General features: G+C 41.1%; 1 protein-coding gene across 1 annotated transcript in view; it reads left to right on the top strand.

Annotated features, from left to right (window-relative positions):
• LOC133649528 (phospholipid phosphatase 3-like) overlaps nucleotides 1–11,424 on the top strand; it is an 11,800-nt gene extending 376 nt beyond the window's left edge. Inside the window, exons 1-5 of the mRNA XM_062046117.1 lie at nucleotides 1–44; nucleotides 2,474–2,754; nucleotides 2,815–2,872; nucleotides 10,341–10,517; nucleotides 10,746–11,424. The exon at nucleotides 1–44 is cut by the window's left edge and continues 376 nt beyond it. Coding sequence (XP_061902101.1) covers nucleotides 1–44; nucleotides 2,474–2,754; nucleotides 2,815–2,872; nucleotides 10,341–10,517; nucleotides 10,746–10,877 — 692 coding nt within the window. The 3' untranslated portion in view covers nucleotides 10,878–11,424. The remainder of the gene's footprint in view (nucleotides 45–2,473; nucleotides 2,755–2,814; nucleotides 2,873–10,340; nucleotides 10,518–10,745) is intronic.
• Nucleotides 11,425–12,500: the final 1,076 nt, after the last annotated feature.

The raw sequence follows: 12,500 nt of genomic DNA, 5'->3' as shown, positions 1-12,500 counted from the left end.
CCTACTACTTCCTGCCGCTACTACTGCTCCTGCCTGAGCAAATTGTTGAAGAACAACATTTCTCAACAAGGAATTTAGGGATGTCACCATCTACGCTCCGTAATATCATCAAAAGGTTCAGAGAATGTGGACAAATCACTGCCTGTAAGCCATAATATTACACACCTTGGATCCCTCAGGCGGCACTACGTCAAAACTGACATCCCTGTGTAAAGGATATCACCACGTGGGCTCAGGAACACTTCGGAAACCCACTGTCAGTAACTACAGTCTGTCGCTACATCTGTAAGTGCGAGTTAAAACTCTACTATGCAAAGCCACAGCCATTTATCAACAACACCCAGAAACGCTTCGCTGGGCCCGAGCTCATCTAAGATGGACTGATGCAAAGTGGAAAAGTGTTCTGTGGTCTGACGAGTCCACATTTCAAATTGTTTTTGGAAACTGTGGACGAAAGATGAAAAGAACCATCCGGACTGTTCTAGGGTGAAAGGGTAAAAGGCAGCATGTGTGATGGTATGGGGGTGTATTAGTGCCCAAGACATGGGTAACTTACACATCTGTGAAGGCACCATTAATGCTGAAAGGTACATACAGCTTTTGGAGCAACATATGTTGCCATCCAAGCAACGTTATCATGGACGCCCCTGCTTATTTCAGCAAGACAATGCCAAGCCACGTGTTACAACAGCGTGGCTTCATAGTAAAAGAGTGCGGGTACTAGACTGGCCTGTCTGTAGTCCAGACATTGAAAATGTGTGAAGGCTAAAATATGAGAAGGGAGACTGTTGAACAACTTAAGCTGTACATCAAGCAAGAATGGGAAAGAATTCCACTTCAAAAATGTGTCTCCTCAGTTCCCAAACCTTTACTGAGTGTTGTTAAAAGGAAAGGCCATGTAACACACTGGTAAAAAGGCCTTTTTTGCAATGTGTTGCTGCCATTAAATTCTAAGTTCATGATTATTTGCAAAAAAAAAAGAAAGTTTGTCAGTGTGAACATGAAATATCTTGTCTTTGCAGTCTATTCAATTGAATATAAGTTGGAAAGGATTTGTTGTATTCTCTTTTTATTTAGCATTGACACAACCTGACAACTTCACTGCTTTTGTACTTTGTATTAAAATCACATTGAACACTTAACAATAGGATCTTAAAAACCATGGCTATGTAAGAAATGTTCATAAAGTGTAAGAAAATAGTGCAAAGTGTGAAAATGTCTACAAATTATTAAAATTAGAGATGTCCGATAATATCGGCCGATATATGCGTTAAAATGTAATATCGGAAATTATCAGTATCAGTTTTTTTATTATCGTTTTTTTTTTTTTTTTTTTTTTTATAAATTAAATCAACATAAAAAACACAAGATACACTTACAATTAGTGCACCAACCCAAAAAAACCTCCCTCCCCCATTCACACTCATTCACACAAAAGGGTTGTTTCTTTCTGTTATTAATATTCTGGTTCCTACATTATATATCAATATATATCAATACAGTCTGCAAGGGATACAGTCCGTAAGCACACATGATTGTGCGTGCTGCTGCTCCACTAATAGTACTAACCTTTAACAGTTAATTTTACTCATTTTCATTCATTACTAGTTTCTATGTAACTGTTTTTATATTGTTGTACTTTCTTTTTTATTCAAGAAAATGTTTTTAATTTATTTATCTTATTTTACTCATTTTTTTTAAAAAGTACCTTATCTTCACCATACCTGGTTGTCCAAATTAGGCATAATAATGTGTTAATTCCACGACTGCATATATCGGTTGATATCGGTATCGGTAATTAAAGAGTTGGACAATATCGGAATATCGGATATCGGCAAAAAGCCATTATCGGACATCCCTAATTAAAATCACAATAAACACTTAACAATAACATCTTCAAAATAAGAAATATGTAAGAAATGCTTCAGAAAGTGTAAGAAAATAGTGCAAAGTGGGAAAATGTCAACATCCACACCTGAGAAGAATTATTTTCTGCAGGTTTAGTGGCGGCTGTGCTCTAAAGGGTGAGCAAGGCTAAGGGGTCTTACTTGGTCTGACTACGGTCCCTTTGAAAAAAAGACTTTTCCTGTTTTATCAACCGTTTTTTTAGCTCTCATTTTTACTCTTTCCTCTCACTCCGTGCGACGAATAAACTGCCGGACAACAAGATGGCGAAACCAAAGTTGATAGTTGATACTGACACCTGATTGGCTGTTAGCTTGTCCCTCCCACCGATCAGTGCTCACTTCCTGCGTTGCTAGGTTACCAGAGAGCGAGTGTCCACGCAACCCACTTCAGGTTACACAATATCAAAGGCATGTTGTATTGATATCGATTGCGTGTCTACTGATACTGATATGGTGTTATCCCCTAAAGTGGAGTTGTCAATCATTGCTGTCACAGTACAAAGCACCACACTTCTGTATTGCAAGTCCCTGAATACCTTTACCACCGCTTTGACCCCTGCTATCAGATCATCATTGGCGAGAGCTACCGGATCTACTTCCTCAACGAGGGTTCCAAGTCCTTTGTGGGTAATCCCTACGTCTCCGCCCTCTACAAGCAAGTGGGCGTGTTCGTGTTGGGCTGCGCCATCAGCCAGTCTTTCACCGACATCGCCAAGGTGTCTGTGGGCCGCCTGCGTCCTCACTTCCTGGACGTCTGCAAACCAGACTTGACCACCGTCAACTGCACCCTGGGCTACGTCACAGACTACGTGTGTCAGGGACCTGAGGCCAAAGTCCAAGAAGCCAGGTACTCTTACCTTGACTAGGAACCATCTTCATCATCTAAAAGTCCTCTTTCTCTCCTCAGGAAGTCGTTCTTCTCTGGACACGCCTCCTTCTCCATGTACACCATGCTCTATCTGGTGGTAGGTTCAACCTTCTAACTTACACCATGCTTTATCTGGTGGTAGGTTCCTCCTCCTAACTTACACCATGCTCTATCTGGTGGTAGGTTCAACCTTCTAACTTGCACCATGCTCTATCTCAGGGGTCACCAACGCGGTGCCCGCGGGCACCAGGTAGCCCGTAAGGACCAGATGAGTAGCCCGCCGGCCTGTTCTAAAAATAGCTCAAATAGCAGCACTTACCAGTGAGCTGCCTCTATTTTTTAAATGTTATTTATTTACTAACAAGCTGGTCTCGCTTTGCCCGACATTTTTAATTCTAAGAGAGACAAAACTCAAATAGAATTTGAAAATCCAAGAAAATATTTTAAAGACTTGGTCTTCACTTGTTTAAATAAATTCATAATTTTTTTTACTTTGCTTCTTATAACTTTCAGAAAGACCATTTTAGAGACAAAATACAACCTTAAAAACGATTTTAGGATTTTTAAACACATATACCTTTTTACCTTTTAAATTCCTCCCTCTTCTTTCCTGACAATTTAAATCAATGTTCAAGTATTTTTTATTTTTTTTGTAAAGAATAAGAAATAGATTTTAATTTAATTCTTCATTTTAGCTTCTGTTTTTTCGACGAAGAATATTTGTGAAATATTTCTTCAAACTTATTATGATTAAAATTCAAAAAAATTATTCTGGCAAATCTAGAAAATATGCAGAATCAATCAATCAATCAATCAATGTTTATTTATATAGCCCTAAATCACTAGTGTCTCAAAGGGCTGTACAAGCCACAACGGCATCCTCGGTGTCGAGTGGGTCTGATATAATATTGTGAAAGTCCAACACATCAGCGAAAGTCCAGTCCATGGTGGGGCCAGCGGGAACCATCCCGAGTGGAGACGGGTCAGCAGCGTAGAGATGTCCCCATCTGATGGACAGGCTAGCGGTCCACCCCGGAGCAGAGTAGAAAAGAAAAGAAAAGAAACGGCAGATCAACTGGTCTAAAAAGGGAGTCTATTTAAAGGCTAGAGTATACAAATGAGTTTTAAGATGAGACTTAAATGCTTCTACTGAGGTAGCATCTCTAACTTTTACCGGGAGGGCATTCCATAGTATTGGAGCCCGAATAGAAAACGCTCTATAGCCCGCAGACTTTTTTTGGGCTCTGGGAATCACTAATAAGCCGGAGTTCTTTGAACGCAGATTTCTTGCCGGGACATATGGTACAATACAATCGTCAAGATAGGCAGGAGCTTGACCGTGTAGTATTTTATACGTAAGTAGTAAAACCTTAAAGTCGCATCTTAGGTGCACAGGAAGCCAGTGCAAGTGAGCCAGTATAGGCGTAATATGATCAAACTTTCTTGTTTTTGTCAAAAGCCTTGCAGCCGCATTTTGTACCAACTGTAATCTTTTAATGCTAGACATAGGGAGGCCCGAAAATAAAACGTTACAGTAATCGAGACGAGACGTAACGAACGCATGGATAATGATCTCAGCATCGCTTGTGGACAAAATGGAACGAATTTTAGCGATATTACGGAGATGAAAGAAGGCCGTTTTAGTAACACTCTTAATGTGTGACTCAAACGAGAGAGTTGGGTCGAAGATAATACCCAGATTCTTTACCGAGTCGCCTTGTTTAATTGTTTGGTTGTCAAATGTTAAGGTGGTATTATTAAATAGATGTTGGTGTTGAGCAGGACCGATAATCAGCATTTCCGTTTTCTTAGCGTTGAGTTGCAAAAAGTTAGCGGACATCCATTGTTTAATTTCATTAAGACACGCCTCCAGCTGACTACAATCCGGCGTGTTGGTCAGCTTTAGGGGCATGTAGAGTTGGGTGTCATCAGCATAACAGTGAAAGCTAACACCGTATTTGCGTATAATGTCACCTAGCGGCAGCATGTAAATACTAAAGAGTGCAGGGCCAAGAACTGAACCCTGGGGAACTCCGCACGTTACCTTAACATAGTCCGAGGTCACATTGTTATGGGAGACACACTGCATCCTGTCAGTAAGATAAGAGTTAAACCAAGACAAGGCTAAGTCTGACATCCCAATACGCGTTTTGATACGCTCTAATAAAATATTATGATCAACAGTATCGAAAGCGGCGCTAAGATCAAGAAGCAGCAACATAGATGAAGCATCAGAATCCATCGTCAGCAATAGATCATTAGTCATTTTTGCGAGGGCTGTCTCCGTAGAGTGATTTGCCCTGAAACCGGATTGAAAAGGTTCACAGAGATTGTTAGTCACTAAGTGTTCATTTAGCTGCTGTGCGACAATTTTTTCGAGAATTTTCGAGATAAACGGTAGGTGGGACACCGGCCGGTAGTTCACCATGAGGTCAGGATCGAGGTTAGGTCTTTTGAGTAGAGGATGAATAACCGCTTTTTTGAATGCTAGAGGAACAGTACCAGAGGAAAGTGATAGGTTTATAATATTTAACACTGATGGACCTAATAAAACAAAAAGCTCCTTGATAAGTTTCCCAGGAATTGGGTCAAGTAAACATGTTGTTTGTTTTGTCCCATTTACACATTTTAACAATTCCTCCAATGTTATTTCATCAAAGAGAGAGAAACTATTTCGGAGGGCAATGTCCGTCGTATATACAGTCATATTTGTGTTAATAGAACCCAGTTGTGGCTGGGATGCATTGTCTTTAATCTCTTTTCTGATGAGTTCAATTTTCTTATTAAAGAAATTCATAAAGTCATCTGCTGAGTGGGTGGAGCTACTGGGAGGAGTCCCTTGTTGGGTTAGCGATGCTACTGTACTAAACAAAAATTTAGGATCATTTTTGTTGAGGTGGATGAGATTTGAGTAATATTTAGCTTTAGCTGAGGTAAGCATGCGTTTATAAGTTATTAAACTATCACTCCATGCTTGATGGAAAACCTCAAGTTTAGTCGCACGCCATTTGCATTCCAGCTTTCTACATGATAATTTCTGGGCTTTAGTTTCTTCTGTAAACCATGGGGTACGCCTTTTAGGGGCCCTTTTTAGCTTTAGCGGTGCTACAATATCAATGGTGTCGCGCAGGGCGTCGTTAAAGTTGTTAGTGAGGTTATCAATAGAGCCCACATAATTTGGGAAAGGTGCCATTACTGAAGGCAGTAGGTCAGTAAGAGTCGTCGTTGTGGCAGTATTAATGTTGCGGCTGCTATAGTAGTTATTATTATTATTATTAGTTTGTTGACAATGAGTCCGAACTTCGAATTTTATAAGGTAATGATCGGACATTACTTTAGTGTACGGGAGTATCGTAACTTTAGAGGTGGTGACACCCCTGACAAGCACTAGATCTATCGTATTACCGTTGCGATGCGTGGGTTCATTTATTATTTGTGTAAGACCACAGCTATCAATTATAGTCTGGAGCGCCACGCATGGAGGGTCCGATGGGGTATTCATATGGATGTTAAAGTCTCCCATTATGATTATATTGTCGGCGTGCGTCACTAGATCAGCAACGAACTCTGAAAATTCATTGATAAAGTCCGAATAGGGCCCAGGGGGGCGGTAGATGACAGCCAGGTGGAGAGGCAGCGGTGTGACAAACCTCATAGTGAGCACCTCAAACGAGTTATATTTATTATTTAGGTCCGAGGTAAGGCTAAAGTTTTTGTTGTATATTAGTGCAACACCCCCACCCCTTTTAATGGGGCGGGCAATATGCGTTCCCGCATAGTCAGGAGGAGACGCCTCACCCAGCGCAAAAAATTCGTCTGGTTTGAGCCAGGTCTCGGCTAAACCAACGACATCAAGATTGTTGTCTCTGATGACTTCATTAACTAATAACGTTTTGGAAGACAATGACCTTATGTTTAAAAAGCCCATATTATAGGTAGTGGGCTGTTTTGAGGAGTTTTTGTTGAAAGTATCCGTAGTAGCAATATTAATAATGTTACGTTTATTATGCATAGTGCACTTTAAATAATTTCGACCATATCTAGGAATTGATATGACAGGAATTTTTAGATTGTTTGCCACCTCAGTAAAATGCATGTCCACCTCTGACGCAGAAAAAACATTATGTGAGTTGTATATTATTCTAGAAGAATTGCTATGTGTGCAGGGATTATCCAGCCTGGCGCTGGCTAGTTCTAGCTTAACAGACTCCTTATTAGCGCTTCTTTGTGGATTAGCATTTAGCTTTTTCGTTAGCCCCGCTAACAACAAAGCATTTAGCTTTGTTGTTAGCCCCGCCCGACACCCCCGCTTCTGCTTCCGAGCGCACCGCTTACGTCTCTTTCGCTGACCGTCTCCGCTGGTAGTCGACGCCGCTGCTTCAAAGGCCACTGCTGGATGTAGCTCGCGAAGAATTCCCAGGCTAGCGAGCAGGTCCATCGTACACGCATCTATCAGCCCAAAATGGCCCGATCTCTCCACATCCAGAATTGTAAGTCGGTCGTAAGTGATCACGGAGTGAACACGCTGTGAGCCAGCCATGAAATTGACTGAATTGAGGGGTATTTTTGCCCTCACTTCCAGGAGCGCTCGCACGAAGCCGCTGCTCTGAAGCGCAGCCATCTTGGATCTGAAATTTAATCTGAAATCAAATTTAAATCTTATTTCAAAGTCTTTTGAATTTCTTTTAAAATTTTTGTTCTGGAAATTCTAGAAGAAATAATGATTTGTCTTTGTTAGAAATATAGCTTGGTCCAATTTGTTATATATTCTAACAAAGTGTAGATTGGATTTTAACCTATTCAAAACATGTCATCAAAATTCTAAAATTAATCTTAATCAGGAAAAATTACTAATGATGTTCCATAAATTCTTTTTTTAAGTTTTTCTCTTCTTTTTTTCGGTTGAATTTTGAATTTTAAAGAGTCGAAATTGAAAATAAACTATTTTTCGGTTGAATTTTGAATTTTAAAGAGTCGAAATTGAAAATAAACTATTTTTCGGTTGAATTTTGAATTTTAAAGAGTCGAAATTGAAAATAAACTATTTTTCGGTTGAATTTTGAATTTTAAAGTGTCGAAATTGAAAATAAACTATTTTTCGGTTGAATTTTGAATTTTAAAGAGTCGAAATTGAAAATAAACTATTTTTCGGTTGAATTTTGAATTTTAAAGAGTCGAAATTGAAAATAAACTATTTTTCGATTGAATTTTGAATTTTAAAGAGTCGAAATTGAAAATAAACTATGTTTCAAAATTTAATTGTCATTTTTTTCGTGTTTTCTACTCTTTTAAACCGTTCAATTAAGTGTAAATATCATTAATTATTAATAATAACAGAGTTAAAGGTAAAATGAGCAAATTGGCTATTTCTGGCCATTTATTTAAGTGTGTATCAAACTGGTAGCCCTTCGCATTAATCAGTACCCAAGAAGTAGCTCTTGGTTTCAAAAAGGTTGGTGACCCCTGCTCTATCTGGTGGTAGGTTCCTCCTTCTAACTTACACCATACTCTATCTGGTGGTAGGTTCAACCTTCTAACTGTTTTACAGACTACATTTTGGAAAGAAAGATGTTTACACCACATTATCAGCCTCATATATATATATATATATATATATATATATATTTCCACACGGTGTCTGTAACACGGCAGTAAAACGGCTGATCAAACAAAGCAGAAGTCATGGTCATGGACCCACTAGCTGCGCATGCTAGCTCTCCAATCAGCTAAACAGACTCAATAACAAAGTGAAACAATACAAAAAGAATGCCGTTGTAAGTTTAATAATAGTAACACAGACACGTGTTAGCATATTAGCTCATGCTAACGACACCTGCTTGAGAACATTACGATAGCACGCACAAACATGCATGACAACACTCCTACACACATCACACACGGGACTCTTTAGTAAGTAAGAATTGTTTTAGTTATATTGTAAAACTTACGAACGTTGCTTGGAGTGATGCGTGAGGGATCCGTACGAGTAGAAACGCTATGGACAAATACTTCTGTTTCAAGGAAGGAAAGAGGAAGTACAATAGTAAACCTGCAGCACCAATGACACACCATTGAAGTGTTTCTGTCGGGGTTCTATGAAAACGGTCTGTTGACTACGAAACATTATCGTCGTTAGCGAAGAAAAATCCATAAATGAACCGCGTTGTTTGATAAACCGCAGGATTTAAAGCGTGGGAAAAAAGTAGTGGCTTGTAGTCCTGAATGAGGGTCCTCATATTGCGTAGCACATGACCTGCACAGCATGGTCTTTGTAAGCATAGACATGTTGTACCCTAGTATGGTCTTTGTAAGCGTGGACATGTTGTACCCTAGCATGGTCTTTGTAAGCATAGACATGTTGTACCCTAGCATGGTCTTTGTAAGCATAGACATGTTGTACCCTAGCATGGTCTTTGTAAGCATAGACATGTTGTACCCTAGCATGGTCTTTGTAAGCGTGGACATGTTGTACCCTAGCATGGTCTTTGTAAGCGTGGACATGTTGTACCCCAGCATGGTCTTTGTAAGCGTGGACATGTTGTACCCTAGCATGGTCTTTGTAAGCGTGGACATGTTGTACCCTAGCATGGTCTTTGTAAGCGTGGACATGTCGTACCCTAGCATGGTCTTTGTAAGCGTGGACATGTTGTACCCTAGCATGGTCTTTGTAAGCGTGGACATGTTGTACCCTAGCATGGTCTTTGTAAGCGTGGACATGTTGTACCCTAGCATGGTCTTTGTAAGCGTGGACATGTTGTACCCTAGCATGGTCTTTGTAAGCGTGGACATGTTGTACCCCAGCATGGTCTTTGTAAGCGTGGACATGTTGTACCCTAGCATGGTCTTTGTAAGCGTGGACATGTTGTACCCTAGCATGGTCTTTGTAAGCGTGGACATGTCGTACCCTAGCATGGTCTTTGTAAGCGTGGACATGTTGTACCCTAGCATGGTCTTTGTAAGCGTGGACATGTTGTACCCTAGCATGGTCTTTGTAAGCGTGGACATGTTGTTCCCTAGCATGGTCTTTGTAAGCGTGGACATGTTGTACCCTAGCATGGTCTTTGTAAGCGTGGACATGTTGTACCCTAGCATGGTCTTTGTAAGCATGGACATGTTGTACCCTAGCATGGTCTTTGTAAGCGTGGACATGTTGTACCCTAGCATGGTCTTTGTAAGCGTGGACATGTTGTTCCCTAGCATGGTCTTTGTAAGCGTGGACATGTTGTACCCTAGCATGGTCTTTGTAAGCGTGGACATGTTGTACCCTAGCATGGTCTTTGTAAGCGTAGACATGTTGTACTCTAGCATGGTCTTTGTAAGCGTGGACATGTTGTACCCTAGCATGGTCGTTGTAAGCATAGACATGTTGTACCCTAGCATGGTCTTTGTAAGCGTGGACATGTTGTACCCTAGCATGGTCTTTGTAAGCGTGGACATGTTGTACCCCAGCATGGTCTTTGTAAGCGTGGACATGTTGTACCCTAGCATGGTCTTTGTAAGCATAGACATGTTGTACCCCAGCAGGACTTGCACACCAAATAAAGGGTCTCCTCTCTTCACAACAGTTGTACCTGCAGTCACGTTTCACCTGGCATGGAGCCCGGCTGCTGCGCCCTCTGACCCAGTTCACTCTCATCATGATGTCCTTCTACACCGGACTGTCCCGTGTCTCCGACCACAAGCATCACCCCACGGACGTCCTGGCCGGGTTTGTCCAGGGCGCCCTGGTGGCCTACTGCACGGTGAGTGTTTCCATCCCAGAGGAGGCTTTACTCAAACTTGACCTACGCACAAAAACTGTAGCTACTGCAGTTTTGAAGCCATTCAACTGACAGGACTAAGGTGATTTAGTCCAAAGTTGACCTTTCATTGTGGTTTTACTGCTTGGAGTTCTCAGGACACTCAAAGTTCAGGTTATCTAAGAAGACGTCATCAGTTCATGCTGACCTTGTCTGACTTGTGTCCCCCAGGTGTTCTTCGTGTCAGACCTGTTCAAGGCCAAAGGGAGACGTGGCGCCTTACCTTCTCAGACTCCTGTGAGGAAAGAGCTCCTTCCCACAGTGGACATGAGAGAGAGGAGCAACCATCTCATCCTGGCATGAGACCACCACTACGACACACTGGAACTGAAGGAACCGTGTGGATGAAGCAGACCAGTAAGGAACCTTGGAACCTCTTCAAGAATGAGAACAAACCCGAGCGCCATGTCCTTTGTCATCTGGGACAAGTCCACCTCCGTCCCAGTCTGAAGGCCATCATCTTGGAGGAGGTCTGCCTGTCAAGGATGTTCCTTCAACTCCAGGGAGAAATGGCGGCTCCAATGAAACAAATTCCTAGATTGTTAGGAAGGATGTGTGTAACTTCATGTAGTTTCTTAGTAGTCCATTTTGTACAGGAGGGTTTGACCTCGTTTAGCTCAAGACCACTTGAAGGACCCCAAGTGAAGCTAGACAAGTCTTTCTAAAAAGGACTGCAAAGTCAAGGGAGGGCGTTTGATAGCTGAGGACCTCTTTCTGCTGGCCACTCAACCACTTCATGACCGTCTGTTACACAGCAGACCATGTTTGTTACATAGCAGACCCTGTTTGTTACATAGCAGACCCTGTTTGTTACATAGCAGACCCTGTTTGTTACATAGCAGACCCTGTTTGTTACATAGCAGACCATGTTTGTTACATAGCAGACCATGTTTGTTACATAGCAGACCATGTTTGTTACATAGCAGACCATGTTTGTTACATAGCAGACCATGTTTGTTACATAGCAGACCATGTTTGTTACATAGCAGACCATGTTTGTTACATAGCAGACCCTGTTTGTGTCTCCATGTCTTGTCTAGATCTTAGGAAAACTAGCCACATGTGCTACTTGCGTACTCAATTGTTCCCAATCCAAGTGAGGATTCATGTCATGACAACATTCTGTTTCACACCTGTGTTTGTATACCATTCACACCTGTGTTTGTATACCATTTCACACCTGTGTTTGTATACCATTCACACCTGTGTTTGTATACCATTTCACACCTGTGTTTGTATACCATTCGCACCTGTGTTTGTATACCATTCGCACCTGTGTTTGTATACCATTTCACACCTGTGTTTATACACCATTTCACACCTGTGTTTGTACGCCATTTCACACCTGTGTTTGTATACCATTTCACACCTGTGTTTATACACCATTTCACACCTGTGTTTATCTACCATTTCACACCTGTGTTTGTATACCATTTCACACCTGTGTTTGCATACCATTTCACACCTGTGTTTGTATACCATTTCACACCTGTGTTTATACACCATTTCACACCTGTGTTTGTATACCATTTCACACCTGTGTTTGTATACCATTTCACACCTGTGTTTGTATACCATTTCACACCTGTGTTTGCATACCATTTCACACCTGTGTTTGCATACCATTTCACACCTGTGTTTGTAAACCATTTCACACCTGTGTTTATACACCATTTCACACCTGTGTTTGTATGCCATTTCACACCTGTGTTTATACACCAACTCCCTTGGAACTGGAAGCCAAGCACAACTTTACAACAATGTAAAGGTTTGGTGTGAAACATCAAATCTTACATTCTGCACAGCGGACAACATTTTAGCACAAAACCACTCGCATGTACATGATTTACATTGTGTTGTGTGTGTGTGTGTGTGTGTGTGTGTTTGCGTGTTCACTACATGATTGTACATTGTGTTATAAATACA

Source organism: Entelurus aequoreus, linkage group LG05 (assembly GCF_033978785.1).
Source record: "Entelurus aequoreus isolate RoL-2023_Sb linkage group LG05, RoL_Eaeq_v1.1, whole genome shotgun sequence".
Lineage (NCBI taxonomy): Eukaryota > Metazoa > Chordata > Actinopteri > Syngnathiformes > Syngnathidae > Entelurus > Entelurus aequoreus.
This window is presented reverse-complemented; position numbering and strand designations above follow the sequence as displayed.